We start from the raw sequence: 19,426 nt of genomic DNA on the forward strand, positions 1-19,426 counted from the left end.
TGGGCCATCTTGATTATCACTACAAAAGTTTTTTTCTCCTGCTGATAATAGCTCATCTTAATTAATTAGACTCTTACAGTTTGTATGGCACCTTCTCTGAATGTATATATAGATATATCTTCTTACTATATGTTCCATTCTATACATCCAATGAAGTGGGCTGTAGCCCACCAAAGCTTATGCTCTAATAAATTTGTTAGTCTCTAAGGTGCCACAAGTACTCCTGTTCTTTCTGCGGATACAGACTAACACGGCTTCTACTCTGAAACCTAAGAGGCTGAGGTTAGCTTAAATAAGATATGTTACACACAGCACTAACTAGTGGCTGAACAGTATAATACATTTTAGCATTTCATTACAGCCAAAACCCTCCCAGTCCAAGAATACCAACCAGGAGACCCTGTCAAAATCAAACTTTTCCTCAGGACATGGCTGAGGGGAACTATGACAAATTCAGATTTGGTTTAGTTCTATCCGCATTCTGGATGCATTTCAAAATTTGATCTCTATCATTCTGAGAAAAACTGAGCTCCTTTACAATGTATCCTTCCCGAGGAAAGAAAACTGTTTGAAGCAGCCTATTCACTAGTTTCCTAAGGACATCCACAGCTGCTGCATCCATTACTCAGCACCAGATACATTTTGGCAAGAGTTTGATCTTAACCGTGTCTGTGATATGAAATGTTTCACATATGTTTTTTGAGAAGCATTCTCTCAATCTTTTTTCCATATTGAAGTTTCTGTTTGCTTATTGATGGAATAAACCCCTATAAATCCACAGTACCTTGATAGTATGACAGATGATTAAATTTGCATATTTTCATGTTTAAGTATCCTGTTTATCTCTAAGTTGTCATTTTCAAGGGGAGCCTCAACAACTCTAGCATTCACACATTTAAAAACTCACTGTAAACAACTGCAACCCAGCAGTTCTAAATTAAGTTAAAAGGCATGTGCCAAGGCAGATTTCTTAATCTTGAAAATGTTTTTCCTCTTTGTTTTTTGTAATAAACTCTTGAGAAATCTGTTTCCATACTAAAACTTTATTCCCTTCACTGTGTGTATGCTAGTTTGTTGTTGTATGTTCTCAGGCATTGATCTTTCTTGGTGATTTAGGAAAAAAGAGAGCTAAAGCAGACACTTGGAGAAAAGAGATATAAGGAATTTTTAAAAATATTTTTCAAGAGAAAGAAATATAGATCAAATTTTGGGTCATGTAACTCTAACAAAGTTCCTTTAACTTTTTTTTCTTAATACTGAAATTTGATCTAATAATCAACAACTGGGACAGGTGTCACAACATTGTTTTTAATTAGTGTTTTAGAATCCTCCCCCCTCTCGCTTACCATTGTTTTCAGCCTTGTCACTCAAAATGTTTCAGCGTGCCAAATAGTAAACCCTCTTGGTCAAACTCTCAACTTTTGAGTCCAAGATAACCCAGATTCAAGACACAATTCAGATATCAAAAAATGAATGATTTGGATGGGAGAGTCTCTCTAATGAGGTAAAAAGAAAAGGAGGACTTGTGGTACCTTAGAGACTAACAAATTTATTTGAGCATAAGCTTTCGTGAGCTACAGCTCACTTCATCAGATGCATTCAGGTACAGATGTGGGGACCTGCATGAAAGACTCCCTAAGCTTATTTTTACCAGCTTAGGTTAAAACTCCCCCAAGGTACAAACTTTTACCTTTTGTCTTTGGACCTTATGCTGCCACCACCAGTGTTACACAAAGAACGTTTCCACTTGGAAACGTCTTTCCCTCCAAAATATTTTCCACTGAATGCATCTGATGAAGTGAGCTGTAGCTCACGAAAGCTTATGCTCAAATAAATTTGTTAATCTCTAAGGTGCCACAAGTCCTCCTTTTTTTTTGCGGATACAGGCTAACATGGCAGCTACTCTGAAACTAATGAGGTAATAACTGTCAGGCATGTTGCTAACTGAACTATTAAGAAGGCTGGATGCATGCATACTTGAAAAGTCATGTGGACACAGCAGAAACTGAGAGGCAGAATGGTTTATTAGATATGGCATTGGACTAGGAATCCAGAGAGGTGGGTTCTGTTTCTAGCACAGCCACTGACGTGCTGTTTGATTTTGGGCAAGTCACTGCATCCAGAGGTGCTTGAACTGGAGAAGCAAGGGGGAAAGGAGTGCTGCCACATCCTCTGGCTTGAAGTGGTTTTCATTATATACAGGCTTTACAGTTTGGATCAATGGCTCAAAGCACTGACACTATAAAAACTGTTATAGAACCCCTAACTGCACCTCAGTTTCCCATCTAACTTTTGGTCTGTCTATTTGAGCAGGGTGTTTCTGATTTTGTATGTACCTGGCACAATGGAGCCCTGATCTCACCTGGAGCCCACAGGTACTATTGTAATACAAAGTAATTATAACTATAATGGAAAATAAGCAAAAAATTTGCAATTTGTGATTGGGAGGATAAAAGACAGGTGAGAATGCAAGTTCAGAAAACAGTCTCTTGAGGTAGGATCATTCCATCTACTTCTCAAGTGCATCCTGACCAAGGTGATCTTGGCTGAGAAGTGGTTAAAGTAGTCTGTGCCAGCTCCATGCAATCCACCTCCCTTTCCCTACCACATGTGGATGCACTGTGAAAAATCAGGTTCAAGATGAGCAGATGGGACTGAATCGTGGCTGGGAAGGGACTCATGCACATACAGAGTGCCAAAGGGTTGCAGAGAAATAGGAAATCAAACAGAAGGAAACAGACAAGTAATAACTGTTTGGAAACCACTGGTCACTAGTAGATCCCCCAAAACCTGTGGGACTCAGGCAGCTTTTCCCATGAAAGGCAAACTCCAACAGAAGATGAACTTCCATAAATTGAAATTCACAGAATTTCATATCCATGGAACCAAAGATAACCATTGACTAGAACCCTTAAATTTTTTTACAAAAACTTTATATTCTTCATACATAATAGAAACCCATAAAGAGACACAAAGCACAAGATTTCCATGGCATATATTTCCACTAGTTTTAGAAATGGCCATGTAATTGTAATTTTTGAGTGCACTTACTCTTATAACCTTTGTAACAAACTATGGGAGATAAAAAAGCTATAGATTAATAAGGGATAGAAGAATTGAGGAAGAGTACACTTACACGATCAGCTTCTGTTTTGAATTCACATTCCACTTCTTTCATATTTTTCAAACTCAGTGTCTTTGCTCTGTAATCAATACGTGGAGAAAAGTTGTAAAGCAGATCATCAGTAATCTTGAATATGGGTAGGTAGAGATACAGGCTTAAAATATAACATAGAGAGCTACAGTGTTCTAACAATAGAATTGCTATATATATTTTTGCATGTTTAAAGTACATTTCATATTGTAATCACTCTCTATAAAAATCAGGACAGCCAGTTACTAGGAAAAATATCCTTCAAGTGTACAAATGCTAGATAGGCTTAGGTTGGTTCTGTAGCCTCTTTAAATTCTGAAAAGTTGTTATAGTATATTACTTTAAAATTTCTGTAGCTTTATTTTTCAATTTAAAGTAAGAAAAATGGGACTTTTTTTGAAAAATAATATTAATCTTCAATTATGTAAATGTTACTCCTGTTATGCCTCTGATACTATATTAATAGGCACTGATTCCATGGGTGCTTTGGGGCTGGAGCACCCCCAGAAAAAAATAGTGGGTGCTCAGCACCCACTGGTGGGGCCCTCCTCCCCTGTAGCGTAGCTAGGCCCTCACCGAGCCGAAGTGGCACCTTTTTAATTCTTTGGTGCCTTTTACAGTGTGAGGGAGCCAGTGAAGGACCCCACGCGAAAATGCTGCTGAAGACCTGGAGTACCGCCGGGTGAGTACAAGGGGGTGGTGCCCTTTTTTTTTTTTTTTTAATCTCCACTCCCCCTGTTTTTTCCACATGGCTAAGCCACTGCTCCCCCTCCTGCCAGCAGTGGGCCCTGCCGATCAGCGCATCTCCTCCCCCACAGTGTCTCCCGCCTGCTGCAGAACAGCTGTTCAGCGATGTGCACGAGGTGCTGGAGGGGGAGGACAGGAGGCAGTGGGGGCGGCCTGAACAGGGTGGGAAGCAGTGGGGTGGGGGTGGAGCAGGGACAGGAAAAGGTGGGGTGGGGGGCCCAGGGCAAGCGCCCCAGATGTCAGGGAGTGGAAGGGGCATGGAGGCCAGGAGTGGAAGGGACAGGACCAGCTCCTTCTGGCCACTCGGAGACTGCTGTGCAGTGTGGCGGGCTGGCGGCTGCCTGAGAGGGCCTGGCTGGGGAAGTGGCTCCCACACACCACCCAGCTTCAGGTGCCTGGGGGGGTGAGCGAGCTAGAGACTCCCTCCCCAAAGCACATTTCTGGCTCACTTAGCCGTGGTTCCCGGCAGCCGAGCCCAGGCAGGGAGCAGAAGCTGTCTCCTCAACCAGGCTCTCTCAGGCAGCTGCTGGGCTGCAGAGCAGCGACCAGGAGAAGCCAGCATTAGAAGCGAGTCCCTCCTGCTCCCCGCCTGGGCTCCTGCCCGCTAGGAAGCAAGGCGGAACATGCTGGGGGCGGGGGGCGCTAGGTGCAGTGGGAGGACAGAGCGTACCCCTGCAGGTAATGTGGGGTGGGAGTGTGTGGTGGCCCCGGGGTGGGGTTGGCAGGTGGGGGTCACGTGACCTCCCCTTTAGATCATGCCCTGGTCAGTATGGGAGGCACCAGTCGTCCCTCAGGGCTCGGGGACCTTATGCCTTTCATCATCCTTATTACAATGATGATCACATGAGACCTGATTCAAAAGACTCCCATTGGTGTTGGTTCAGACTTATGGCCAAACTTTGGGCCAAATTCCCCCTGTGGAAAACCAAACACCCAGTCAAAAGGTGTAACTGAAATCAGAATTTAGTCTTTTCCTTACTAACAGGACTTTCCAAACATGTACATTTTGTTCATTAATAAGTAATTTCTAGCTCTTATGCAGTGCTGGTCATCAGTGGATCTCAAACAGGAAGCTGCCAAAACTGCACTGATGAATTCAATCAGAAGTCATCTACTGTAATTATAATCACTGAGCATTTTTAATCTATTTTCACCCTAATCCTGCATCATGCAAATCATTCTGGAAGGACAGACCCTATACCCAGCAGGAGCCCCATTAGTTCAACGTGCATTGAATCAGGCCCTCTATACTGTACTTCAATAAAGTTCTGCATGCATGCAGGCAACCTGTCACATGGGGTAGGTAACTTACAAGATCATTGGTTTACCAGCACTGGGAGGATCACTGACCTCAAAGAATATTTTTCTTTATTCAAAACGTAAGCATAGTTATTTAGTTGCGTGAAAATAATACATATTAATATGTGCTATTTGTAGTTTTTTTCCCATTGTTTATTTTTTGGAACTTGTACACAGAATTTTCAGTGTGCGTTTTTTTTCTTTAGACACTGGAATGGTTTTCCTATTTGTTTTTATTATAACATTTTAAAATGTGTAGAATGTCAGCTGGCATCTCCTTCAGTACAGTAGCTAGAGGTTTACAATAACACTCAGTAACTAAGGCTTGACAGATATCCTGCACTTTTCAGTGAACAAAAAAAGGCTCTAATGGAAGGAAATTTGTATTGATCTTATTATTGATTTACCCTAGCTTTGATTTATGTGTCATTAAGATTTGTAATTATTTTTAAAAAATCATAAAATAATTTCATGTTATGAAACTGTTTTAGAATTCTTTAATGTCCAGTAAATGTACCAGTCTGATTGGTTTTCTTTTTATTTGTAAGTCTAAATTCCTTTTTATAAGAGCATTAAGTGAACTCCACGCAGTGCATTTCAAGACCATTATTGTACTTAGTAGTTAGGGCATTATAAAAATAATCACTCATTTTTAGTGTCCCTATACCTACAATTTTCTGTTAGTTACAAAAAATGAGGTTTTATTATTTAACCCAGTGTATTGTACATCTATACTGAGAGTGGAGCAATATATGTCACAATGATTTGCTTCTACAACATTTCAAGAACAAATGATGTCTCACCTTTGGAAGCGGAAAATCACTATAACTATAGTGCAGACAACTCCATACAATAGTCCCACGTTAGCAGCAAAGCATACTGTAAATACATAGGTACTAACCCATATGCTCTTCAACGAAGGAAACAAAAGACACAGTTAGTTTAAGCTCTCCATAAAGCTGTATAATTATTTTTAATTGGAAATAAATATGTTTAAAGTTACCAGCAAGAGGCTTAAATTAGAATGATAACTAGAGATTGCAGCCAGACATCTCTGAACTGACAAATGAGGAAGACTGAATTATCCATTAAAATTTTACCTCTCCCTCTGAGAACACAAGTGATCTGACACTCTAACAAGTTTAGGGGTCATGGAAGTCCATTTCTGAAGCTCTTGTAATGATACACATTGCTACAGTAGCAATGTTATTTAGGCTGAACATAACTTGGTTTGCCAAGGCTCCATTCATTTCACTTTCCAAGTTGGCAAGTTAATGACAACTTGTTCACTGCACACATTTAAAAAACTTGTCTCCTTTTACACAATGCCACATGCAGTATGAAGTAGGGGTTCTTTTTCACAGTGAAGTAGGAAAGGAATTATAAATTAACACTTATCCTACTCTATAACTGGTTTAACTATCAGTAGAACGTGTAAACATGATTGCTCCTAATAATTAAAGCTCATTTGTAAAACTTTTGACAAAACTTACTCATCTATTGCAATATATGTTGGAAACTTCTAATAGGCAGACTAAGAGAGAGATTCAGCACATTATGTATTAAAGGCCACATTTTTCAACCAGGCCTCTCAGTAACTACCAAGTGAGCACATGCACACACAGATTCACAGGTACAAACACACTTTAAAAACTCCTACACTGGTACTCTTAAAAGGAGTCAGACTATCCTGTCAGTTACACATGCACACTAGACAGTACCCAAGTGTTAGAAATTGCAACAGAATTCATTCGTGTGCATGCAAGTGTAAATATTGTTCAAGAGTGCATATACATATTTACAGAGGCACAATAATGTCAACAAGGAATTTTACACCCTCAGAAGTAGAGGCCCAGGCTAAAGATTTGCACCTCGGAACTGACTTTGTTTTCATTCTTAATGTAGGTCCAACAGCTCTGCTCTGTTATGAAACCCCTGAAAGTATTATGCTGCTCATGACACAATTACTCTAGAAGTTTGCTGGAGCATGGATCAAGCCAGGAGTGGTCAGAGATTGTTAACATCTTTTTAAAAAGTATATTTCACTGGTATGCAAAACTGTTACCACATGTAACTGGTTCCTTCAATAAAGGGAGCAGAGTCAAAGGGCATCTGGACTGGTTACCTGCTACCCAACTGGGCTCAAGGAAAGGCAGCAGGAACTTATAAAGGGGAGGACAGCTGTAGGTGGGCTAAGCCGATACCTGCAGATACTGCAGGGAATAAGAAGGTTCCTTCAGGGCCAAGAGCTAACAAGCATCAGAAAGGAAGCCTGTGGAAAAGGCCAAACTCCAGGGAAGAAGTGACAAGAGAGCAGGAAGACAGACCCTCAGCGAGGAAGAATAGTGCCCAGTTTGGGATGAAATAAACAAAATTTTAAAGAAAGGATAGGCCCTCAGGGAAGAGGGTGGGAGAGAATGCTGGGCAATAATAGCTGAGCCAGCTTTCTGGTCACTGAGCTTCAATTAAACACTGCAGAACAGAAGAAGAGCTGTACCTACCTAATGGGGGGGGGTAGGGCAGGGAGGAAAGGGGGTGGAGGAGAGCTGGGAGGCTAATTAAGACATTAGGCAAAAAAAGGAAGTAGAGAGAGAGAGAGAGAGAGAGAGAGAGAGAGATTGATCTTCCACACTTACCTCTGGGGCTGAAGGCTCCCAAAGTCTGTGGGAATAAGGCTGAATGGTGTACAAGGGTGGTGGAATCAACATTGTAAATAAACTGCACTGGGTGTTTTATCAGCATGAAGGTCTCTGAGAGGTTTGTGGACTTGAGCAGAGGCAGGAGCAAGTGAGCCTGTGACATGTGGGGGCTTGTCTGGGATCTTCGCCAGCACAAGGGTTTGGTGGCCTGGATGATGGAGGAGACCCTGCAATGGCTGGTAAAACAGTAAGAAGAAATGCAGAAGACCCTGCAAAGATTTGAACAATCCCACCAACATGGAAAGACAAGCTTTGCTTACCTGGCAGGCAGAGCAACAGAATAGCTTGCAAGATTTCATAAGGGAACAAACTAATATGCAGCAGCAGCTCCTATAGAAGGTGGTGAGTCCCATGGTGGGGGATGGTGCCTGGACACAGGGCCTAGGATTACATAAGACTGGCCCTGCAGATGACCCTGATGCATTCTTTGGCACTTTGGATAGGATCACTATGGGTGCAGGTTGGGACAGGGCAACCTGGGCTCTCTGGCTGGCTCCCTATCTGGTAGTCTCTAAGGTGCCACAAGTACTCCTTTTCTATCTGGCAAAGGAAGCCCAAGCGGCCTATATGACTATGAGTGAGGAGCAGGCCAGGAATTATGAGGTGATGAGGGCAACCATCCTGGATCAGGTGGTCTGTCCACTGAGAAGTACCACCAAAAGTTCTGATCCACAAGGTGGACTGGGCGCTTACAGGCCCAGGCATTCACCCAAGGCTTGATGGACTGGCCACCTGCTGGTTGAGACCAGACACCAAAACAGTGGGAGAAGTAATGGATACTCTAGTGCTAGAACAGTTTCTTCACGTCCTCCCCAAGAACCTATCAGTGTAGGTTAGACAGCATCGACCAGGTACAGTGGATGCGGCTGTGAAATTGACTGAGGAATACACAGAGACAGACTTTTCTGGCAAAGAGGAACAACTGTATAAGGGTCTAGAGCTTGGGAGGAAGACTGGAGAACCCACAGCAGGAAGGGGTGTAGAGAGCAAGAAAGAAGAACCCCAATGAGTTCCGGCTGGGGCTCAACCCATTACATGCTATTAGTGTGGGTGACAGGGACACACAAAAAGGGACTGCCTGTATATGGACTGTGGTTTTGCTGAGTTTTGTGGCTGGGCTGGGACTAGGTAGAAACTCCAGAGTGGCCTTGTGGATACAGCCTCGGCTTGCTCCCTTGTCCAGAGGGAGATGGCAAAGCCTCACTGTATGATTTCGGGAGCTACTATCCCCATGGACACATTCTACGTTCATAAGAGAAAGCACTGAGTCCATAGGAGAAACTGTATAAGCCCCTAGTCAACAGCACCCAAGTCAGGAGGAAAGGAGAGTTCCCCAGGCAACTGAAGGTGGGGGGGGGCTGAGAATTAAGGAAGCCCAAGCTTATTGAGGGACTGATAGAGTCATAGAATATCACGGTTGGAAGGGACCTTAGGAGGTCATCTAGTCCAACCCCCTGCTCAAAGCACGACCAATCCCCAACTAAAACATCCCAGCCATGGCTTTGTCAAGCCTGACCCTAAAAACTTCAAAAGAAGGAGATTCCACCACCTCCCTAGGTAATGCATTCCAGTGCTTCACCATCCTCCTAGTGAAAAAGTTTTTCTTAATATCCAACCTAAACCTCCCCCACTGCAACTTGAGAGAATTACTCCTCGTTCTGTCGTCTACTACCACTGAAAACAGTCTAAATCCATCCTCTTTGGAACCCCCTTTCAGGTAGTTGAAAGCAGCTATCAAATCCCACCTCATCCTTCTCTTCTGCAGACTAAACAATCCCAGTTCCCTCAGCCTCTCCTCATAAGTAATGTGTTCCACTCTCCTAATCATTTTTGTTGCCCTCCGCTGGACGTTTTCCAATTTTACCACATCTGTCTTGTAGTGTGGGGCCCAAAACTGGACACAGTACTCCAGATGAGGCCTCACCAATGTCGAAGAGAGGGGAACGATCACGTCCCTCGATCTGCTGGCAATGCACCTACTTATACATCCCAAAATGCCATTAGCCTTCTTGGCAACAAGGGCACACTATTGACTCGTATCCAGCTTCTCGTCCACTGTAACCCCTAGGTCCTTTTCTGCAGAACTTCTGCATAGCCATTCAGTCCCTAGTCTGTAGCGGTGCATGGGATTCTTCCGTCCTAAGTGCAGGACTCTGCACTTCTCCTTGTTGAACTTCGTCAGATTTCTTTTGGGCCAATCCTCTAATTTGTGTAGGGCCCTCTGTATCCTATCCCTACCCTCCAGCATATCTACCTCTCCTCCCAGTTTAGTGTCATCTCCTAACTTGCTGAGGGTGCAATCCACGCCATCCTCCAGATCATTAATGAAGATACTGAACAAAGCTGGCCACAGGACCAACCCTTGGGGCTCTCCACTTGATACCGGCTGCCAACTAGACATGGAGCCATTGATCACTACCCACTGAGCCCGACAATCTAGCCAGCTTTCTATTCACCTTACAGTCCATTCATCCAGCCCATACTTCTTTAACTTGCTGGCAGAAATAGTGTGGTAGACTGTGTCAAAAGCTTTGCTAAAGTCAAGTAATAACACGTCCACTGCTTTCCCCTCATCCACAGAGCCAGTTATCTCGTCATAGAAGGCAATTAGATTAGTCAGGCATGACTTGCCCTTGGTGAATCCATGCTGACTGTTCCTGATCACTTTCCTCTCCTCTAAGTGCTTCAGAATTGATTCCTTGAGGACCTGCTCCATGATTTTTCCAGGGACTGAGGTGAGGCTGACTGGCCTGTAGTTCCCTGGATCCTCCTTCTTCCCTTTTTTTAAAGATGGGCACTACATTAGCCTTTTTCCAGTCGTCCAGTACCTCCCCCGATCGCCATGAGTTTTCAAAGATAATGGCCAATGGCTCTGCAATCACATCCGCCAACTCCTTTAGCACTCTCGGATGCAGCACATCCGGCCCCAGGGACTTGTACTCATCCAGCTTTTTTAAATAGTCCTGAAACACTTCTTTCTCCACAGAGGGCTGGTCACCTCCTCCCCAGGCTGTGCTGCCCAGTGCAGTAGTCTGGGAGCTGACCTTGTTCGTGAAGACAGAGGCAAAAAAAGCAGAGTATATTTGCTTTTTCCACATCCTCTGTCACTAAGTTCCCTGTCTCATTCAGTAAGGGGCCCACACTTTCCTTGACTTTCTTCTTGTTGCTAACATACCTGAAGAAACCCTTCTTGTTACTCTTAACATCTCTTGCTAGCTGCTACTCCAAGTGTGATTTGGCCTTCCTGATTTCACTCCGCCATGGTCATCTGTCCAATCTTCCACTTCTTGTAAGCTTCTTTTTTGTGTTTAAGATAAGCAAGGATTTCACTGTTAAGCCAAGCTGGTCACCGGCCATATTTACTATTCTTTCTACACATCGGGATGGTTTGTCCCTGTAACCTCAATAAGGATTCTTTAAAATACAGCCAGCTCTCCTGGACTCCTTTCCCCCTCATGTTATTCTTCCAGGGGATCCTGCCCATCAGTTCCCTGAGGGAGTCAAAGTCTGGTTTTCTGAAGTCCAGCATCTGTATTCTGCTGCTTTCCTTTCTTCCTTGTGTCAGGATCCTGAACTCGACCATCTCATGTTTACTGCCTCCCAGGTTCCCATCCACTTTTGCTTCCCCTACTAATTCTTCCCGGTTTGTGAGCAGCAGGTCAAGAAGAGCTCTGCCCCTAGTTGGTTCCTCCAGCACTTGCACCAGAAAATTGTCCCCTACACTTTCCAAAAACTTCCTGGATTGTCTGTACACTGCTGACTCGTATCCAGCTTCTCATCCACTGTAATCCCCAGGTCTTCAGGAAAGGGACCAATATCTATTTCTCTCTTGGTACAGAACCATATGCAGTGGGGGTCCAATCCTGACTGGGGCCTCCGGGGACTAAAGTAATACTAGGTAATAAATAATTAAGATACTTTAAATGTCTTTCTCCACTAGTGATGTCAACGGATTCTCTGAATCTTTTTGCTAGACCCTCTATTTGATAGGAAGTCAATATATAAACTCACACCAAAGCCTCCTGCTACTGAGGATGTTAGAGATAGAGCAATCTAAAAGACAGTGGAAGGAATAAAAGCAGTATTTGATTTTAGGAAAGTTGGTGAGTGCACTCAGAACCCTCCTTTGACAGACTTACATTCTTCATCTTAGTTGTAACAAGCGACACAGAAAGGTGGAGTGGATGAGCCAAAGCAATCATCCTCTCACATGTCAATCACCCTTTCCAAGGTTTATGTTGGCCATGAGTCAGTACTTTGTTAGTCTGGGTAGCACCCAGACTCTTAGAAAAGCAATTTTGTTGATAATCTGCTGGACATTCTAATTTATGGATTGTTGCAAGGTTCAACAAAGAAAACATAGAAACCTTAAAGATTTCTTTGGCAAGCCACTTTGAGAGAGATAGCAGAGGCTTATAATTTAAATACAGCATTCTTCAAACCTTAACAATAACACATTCCACGTATGCGGTGTCGTTGTAGCCGTGTTATTACCAGGATATTAGAGAGGCAAAGTGGGTGAGGTAATATCTTTTATTGGACCAACTTCTGCTGATCAGAGAGACAAGCTTTTGAGTCCCCATTGAATATACACTGCAATTGTTTGATGATTGTATGGATTCCAGTGTGGAGTGGTAGGTGACATCTAGAAGTATGCGGTTGGAGAGGGTTTTATTTCTGTATTGATGTAGGTTCTCTTGGGGTATTTGGGTTGCCTGTTTCATGTTGTGATCTACTTCTCTAGTGGAGTGTCCTTGTTTGGTCAACACGGGTTTGAGTGTGTTAAGGTGTAAATCTCAGACTTTCTCCTCAGAGCATATTCTGTGCCTGGCTGTAGATAACAGATTTCTTGGTGTGTTTGGGGTGGTTACTGGATCTATGAAAATAGATGTGGTGATCCATGCGTTTCTTGTATATGGTTATCTGTAGGGTTCCACTGTTGAAGCTAATCATGGTGTTCATGAAGTTGACACTGGGAATGTTCCAGTGAGAGTTTAAATGGATGGATAGTGGTTGTTGACATTGAGGTGGAAATCTATGAGGGCATTTAAGTCATCTGTCCAGACAATCGAAATATCATCGATGTATCTCAGGTATATTGTTGGTAAGTGGTATATTTGTCAAGACATTCTTCTTCAAGGTGGCCCATGAAGAGGTTGGCATATTGAGGAGCAATCCTAATACCCATGCCTGTTCCCATGGTTTGGACAAAGTATTCATTGGGGAATGTAAAATTGTTATGGGCGAGGATTAAAGGAATGAGTTTGGTGATGTGTTTGGGGCAGATATCTGAGGGTTGTCTATTGTCTTATAAATATTTGAGGCAAGCAGCTATGCCGACTTTGTGAGGGACGTTGGTGTAAAGGAAGATGACATCCATGGTGTAAAGGATGGTGTTCTGAGAGAGGCTGTTAATGTTGCAAGGTTTGTGGAGAAAGTCAGTTGTGTCCTGGAGGAATCTGACCCTTTGTGTGGTTTGTGGTTTGAGGATGGTTTCTATGAGTCCTGATATTGTTTCAGTAAGAGTGCCAGGGCCAGATACGATGGGTCTGCCTGGGTTCCCTTGTTTGTGTATCTTGGGAAGCATGTAAAAGGTCCCTGGAGTGTGTTCCTGGGGGATGAGTTTGTAGAGTTTCTCTTGGAGTTGTTTGGGAACTAATTTGAAGATATCCTTAAATTCCTGGGTAAATTGTGGTGAAGGGTCTTCTTTGAGTTCTTTAAAGTAGGTGGTAGTGTCAGAGTGTTGTCGGTTGATCTCGTAAATATAGTAATCACAGTTGAGGATTACGATGGCAACCTCTTTGGGTGCTGGTTGGATCACTATCTGGTAGTTGGATTTCAGGGACTGTATAGCTCAGTGGTGGTGGAGAGATTGTGGTAGATGTGTTTTTTGTTAAGAATTTCAGTCAATTTTCTTCCTGAAGCAATCAATATAATGATCAAGAGCATGGTTTCATCCACTATTTGTTGTCCAATCAGATGATTCCATAGGCACCAACTCTCTGGGTGTTCTAGCCCTGGAGCACCCATGGAAAAAAAAGTGGGTGCTCAGCACCCATCGGCAGCCCATGGATCAGTGCCTCCCCCTCCCGCCGTGATCAGCTGTTCAGGAGTGGGGGGAGGGAACGAGAAGAGGCAGGGTGAGGGCTTGGGGGATGGGGTGAAATGGGAGCAGAGCCTGGGGCAGAGTGGGGGTCGAGCACTCCCCAGGATCTGAGTAAGTTGGTGCCTATGTATGATTCTTTTTTCTTATGATTGTCGATGGGACATGGTAATTGTGAGTAGTGTCGTCATTGTTGTGCAAGAATTCTTTCAGGTGGAGCCAGGGGAAGAATTCTTCTAGTTTTCCACATGCTAGTATGGAATCAGGTTCTGTGATGGGGCAGATGTTCAGTCCCTTAGAGAGTACAGATAATTCACCTCCAGTTAGGGGTAGTATTGATAAACTGATGAGGTTCAGGTTTCGTGTAATGTCCACATAATGGGTACTGATGCCATAGTTTCTCCTGGAAGTTGGTGTTCTGTGTGTTGTGGAGTAGTTGTAGTTGGTTCAATTTTTTTGTTTTTGTGTTGGATGTCTCTCATCAGGGATTTTTTAATATATAGTTGTTTTGGATTTCTTGTATGATTTCCAGGTAACTTTCCTGAATTTTTTTCTTCTGGTGTGTGGGAACATGTCATGATTTCTTGTTCAAGGTGGTCCCTTCCAGAGTATGTGAAGTGCAGTAAGTGGTTCCTCAGTTTTTCTGAAATTCATCTGGAGAGCTGTTCAGTATATTTGGAGTTGTATGTAGTGGTCAGAGGGTTACAGACGATGAGACCTCTGGGAATTATGTTTTGTTTCTTGCATTTGTTCAGGAAGTAGATGTCACTGTTAAGTTTTGTTTCCTTTTTCTTCATGTTGTGGAGTTTTCATTTCAGATGGCAGAATTTGATATCTTCCATTGTTTCATGGAGTGTTGTTGTAGCCATGTTGGTCCCAGGATATTAGAGTCTTGTGCCTCCTGATACTGGGGGACACAAAAAAAAGGGGAGGTCATGTGACCCCCTCTTGTGTTGTCTCTGGGAAGAACTTCAAGCCCCACCCCACTGGGCCAGGGCAGCCAATCCGCCAGCTCCTTGGGGGCTGGGGCCATAGGAGTGGGAAGCAGATGCGTCTGGGCCCAGCCCCAGCCTGGGGAGACTCATAGCTCCCCCCAGAGCTTGCGGACACCTCAGTAGGGGAGGTACAGGGTGCAGACAATGCCCTTACCTCTGGCTGAGCAGAGGCTAGGGACCCTGCTCCAGGTGCTTTCCCCAGCAACCCCCAACCCTACTCCCAGCCTGGGACCTCAGCGCTCTCCCCACCCCACCAGAGGTACCTCTAGGGGGCTCTGTCCTTCTCCCACTATACCTTCCCTTCCCCTAAGCTTGCTTGACTGCTCTCTATGGCAGCTGGGCCCTGGCAGGGAGCAGGATGGAGCCACTTCTCATGCCGGCTGAAGGCGGCCACTCCGGGTTGCTGACTCGGCACAGTGTGGCAGCTGTCTGAGAGACAGCCCAGAGGGGAGACGGTGGCGGCCCGCCCTCTCCACTCCCTGCCCAGGCCTGGCTGCCAGGGACAGGGGTCAAGCAAGCCAGAAACATGCCAGGACATAGCTTTGTCTTGCTCGGCCTGTCCCCGGCAACCAGGCCTGGGCGGGAAATGGAGGGGGTGGGCTGCTGCCGCCTCACCAGCCAGGTTCACAGGCAATCGCCACATTGCACACAGCAGTGGCCATCCTCAGCTGGTATGAGGAGCAGCTGGTCCCACACCTTCTGCTCCCTACCCAGGCTCGGCTTCCAGGGACAGGGCCAAATGTGCTGGGGGGGGCAGGTGTGGTGAGAGAAGGAAAGAGCCCTCTAGCCCTCTCCCTTCCCCTGCAGGCTGAGCAGAAATCTGGGGTGGGAGGCACTGGACTCTCACGTCCCCCATATGCATTGCCAATAGTGAGGTAATATATTTTATTGGACCAACTTCTGCTGGTGGGAGAGAGAAGCTTTTGAGCTTACATGGAACTCTTCTGCAGCTCTGGGAAACTAACTCAGTGTCACTGCTAAATACAAGGTGGAATAGATTGTTTACCTTAGTAGTTAACACATATTTCAAGGGACCATTTAAGATGAAGTGGCCCATTAACACCCATCCAGTCATAAGGAGGAAAGGAAGGGCAGAGGGGAAGTAGCTGGTGGGGAAGAGGGCATTATTAGTGGGTTGCAGCAAATTGTTGTAATAAGCCATAAATACAGTGTTTCTGTTCAATCCTTGATTTTTAGTATCTAGCTAAGTTATGAATTTATGCTCCTAGGCTCATCTTTTGAAAATGTCGTGCAGGTTTCTTTTGAAGATTGGGACTGACAGATCAGATTCATAGATTCATAGATACGAAGGTCAGAAGGGACCATTCTGATCATCTAGTCCGACCTCCTGCACAGCACAGGCCACAGAATCTCACCCACCCACTCCTATGAAAAACCTTACCTATGTCTGAGCTATTGAAGTCCTTAAATCATGGTTCAAAGACTTCAAGGAGCAGAGAAGCCTCCCTCAAGTCAACCATGCCCCATGCTACAGAGGAAGGCGAAAAACCTCCAGGGCCTCTCCAATCTGCCCTGGAGGAAATTCCTTCCCAACCCCAAATATGGCAATCAGCTAAACCCTGAGCATATGGGCAAGATTCACCAGCTAGATACTACAGAAAATTCTTTCCTGGGTAACTCAGATCCCATCCATCTAATATCCCATCTCAGGGGATTAGTCCTATTTACCCTGAATATTTAAAGATCAATTACTTACCAAAATCCCATTATCCCATCATACCATCTCCTCCATAAACTTATCAAGTAGAATCTTAAAACCAGATAGATCTTTTGCCCCCACTGCTTCCCTTGGAAGGCTATTCCAAAACTTCACTCCTCTGATGGTTAAAAACCTTCATCTGATTTCAAGTCTAAACTTCCTGGTGGCCAGTTTATACCCATTTGTTCTTGTGTCCACATTGGTGCTGAGCTGAAATAATTCCTCTCCCTCTCCTTTATTTATCTCTCTGATATATTTATAGAGAGCAATCATATCTCCCCTCAACCTTCTTTTTAGTTAGGTTAAACAAGCCAAGCTCCTTAAGTCTCCTTTCATAAGACAAGTTTTCCATTCCTCGGATCATCCTAGTAGCCCTTCTCTGTACCTGCTCCAGTTTGAATTCATCCTTTTTAAACATGGGAGACCAGAACTGCACACAGTATTCTAGGTGAGGTCTCACCAGTGCCTTGTATAATGGTACTAAAACCTCCTTATCCCTACTGGAAATGCCTCTCCTGATGCATCCCAAAACCGCATTAGCTTTTTTCACAGCCATATCACATTGGCAGCTCATAGTCATCCTATGATCAACCAATACTCCAAGGTCCTTCTCCTCTTCTGTTACTTCTAATTGATGCGTCCCCAATTTATAACTAAAATTCTTGTTATTAATCCCTAAATGCATAACCTTACACTTCTCACTATTAAATTTCATCCTATTACTATTACTCCAGTTTACAAGGTCATCCAGATCCTCCTGTATAATATCCCGATCCTTCTCCGAATTGGCAATACCTCCCAGTTTTGTATCATCTGCAAATGAGATGTATGACTCCTCGTGAAAAGCGTTCACCCAGAGGTGACGTGGTGTTTTTGTCTTTTACCATTTTCCTGTGTGAGTTCATTCAAGTGCATAGTGATTATCTGGTTTCATCCACATAGTTGCTATTGGGGCATTTAGTGCACTGGTTTGAAGTAAACCATGTATTGTGATAGACATGTGCAGGATACATGGATCTTGAAAGGTGTGTTGTGAGGGGTGCTGATCATTGTAGCAGTGGAAATATGTCGGCAGGTTTTGCATCTGTTGGTCTGGCAGGGTCTGGTGCCACTTTGAGTTGGTCAGTTGCTCCCGGTCTACGGGGAGGAAGCTTGCTTCTGATGATGAGCTTGGAGAGGTTGGGGGGGATGTTTGAAGGCCAGAAGAGGGGATCCCCCTTTCCTTTCCTCCCTGTGACTGGTGGGCTGCTACAGATGATAAAGCCATTACTTCTTCTCCTACCTTCAGTGGACAGGGAGAACAATTGATCCTCAAGAGCCCTTAATATGTTTGAAGAACCCCCCTCAGCCTTCTTTTCTCAAGTCTAAGCATGCCCAGTTTTTTTCACCTTTCCTCATCAGTCAGGTTTTCTAAACCTTCTATCATCTTTGTTGCTCTCCTCTGGACTCTCTCCACTTTGTTCCCATCTTTCCTGAAGTGTGGAGCCCAGAACTTGACGTAGTATTCCAACTGAGGCCTCACCAGTGCTAAGAGAGGGGGTTAATTACCTCTCGTGTTTTACACACAACACTTTTATTAATACACCCCAGAATGATATTAGCCTTTTTCACAACTGCATGACATTGTTGATTTGTATCCAATTTGCGATCCACTTCCCCAAGTCCTTTTCAGTGGTTCTACACCTCGCCAGTTATTCCCCATTTTTCAGTTCTGCATTTGTTTTTCCTTCATAAGTGAAATATTTTGCACTTGTCTTTACTGAATTTCATCTTGTTGATTTCAGACTAATCATCAAGTTTGTTTTGGTGTCATTTGCAAATGTTATAAGCATATGCTTCACCCCATTATCCAAGTCATTAATGAAAATATTGAATAGTACTGGACCCAGGACTGACTCCTGTGGGTTCCCACTAGATACATCCTCCTAGTTTGACAGTGAACCATTGATAGCTACTCTTTGAGTACAGTCTTTCAACCAGGTGTGCACCTATGTTACAGTAACTTCATCTAGACCACATTTCCCTAGTTTACTTACGAGAATGTCACGTGGGACTGTATCAAAAGCCTTACTAAAATCAAGATAGATCATGTCTACTGCTTTTCCCTTATCCACTATCCCAGTAACAATGTCAAAGAAGAAAATTAGGCTGGTTTGGCATGATTTGTTTTTGACAAATCCATGCTAGCTATCTCCTATTATCTTCTAGGTGCTTACAACTGATTGTTTAATCATTTGTTCTAGTATCTTTCCAGGTAACAAAATTAGTCTGACCTGTCTATAATTCTCCAGGGTCTTCTTTATTCCCCTTTTTATGAAAGAGAAAGATAATAATTTGACATAATATCTAATACTGACATAATATCTAATATTCTATTTCCAGATACTGCATTTGCCAAACCAATGAGCATAACAATCTTGACTTCTATGTTACATGAAACACACCCTTTTAAATGCTCTTTATTCACATCTGTTCCAAAAGGACAGTTGCTAATTATTTCTAAATGTTTTTAGTATAGTTCCTATCTTCAAAACACTTAAAAACCTAGGCAATAGACTGTTTTCATTTCCAATATACTGTAAATTGCTGCTGGGATCCAAAACATTCCAAACTCGGCACTAATTGTTGTCACTTATATTACTTGGTCTTGGTGGGTCACCTCAAACAATTCTATTATATAAGATCAGCACTTCCATTTACAAAAGAAGA

General features: G+C 43.7%; 1 protein-coding gene across 1 annotated transcript in view; it reads right to left on the reverse strand.

The window, feature by feature from the left end:
• SLC26A7 (solute carrier family 26 member 7) overlaps positions 1-19,426 on the reverse strand; it is a 147,805-nt gene that overhangs the window by 24,633 nt on the left and 103,746 nt on the right. Inside the window, exons 13-14 of the mRNA XM_038391099.2 lie at positions 6,004-6,110; positions 3,137-3,203 (exon numbers count right to left, since the gene is read on the reverse strand). Coding sequence (XP_038247027.1) covers positions 3,137-3,203; positions 6,004-6,110 — 174 coding nt within the window. The remainder of the gene's footprint in view (positions 1-3,136; positions 3,204-6,003; positions 6,111-19,426) is intronic.

This window comes from Dermochelys coriacea, chromosome 2 (assembly GCF_009764565.3).
Source record: "Dermochelys coriacea isolate rDerCor1 chromosome 2, rDerCor1.pri.v4, whole genome shotgun sequence".
In the NCBI taxonomy this organism is placed as follows: domain Eukaryota; kingdom Metazoa; phylum Chordata; order Testudines; family Dermochelyidae; genus Dermochelys; species Dermochelys coriacea.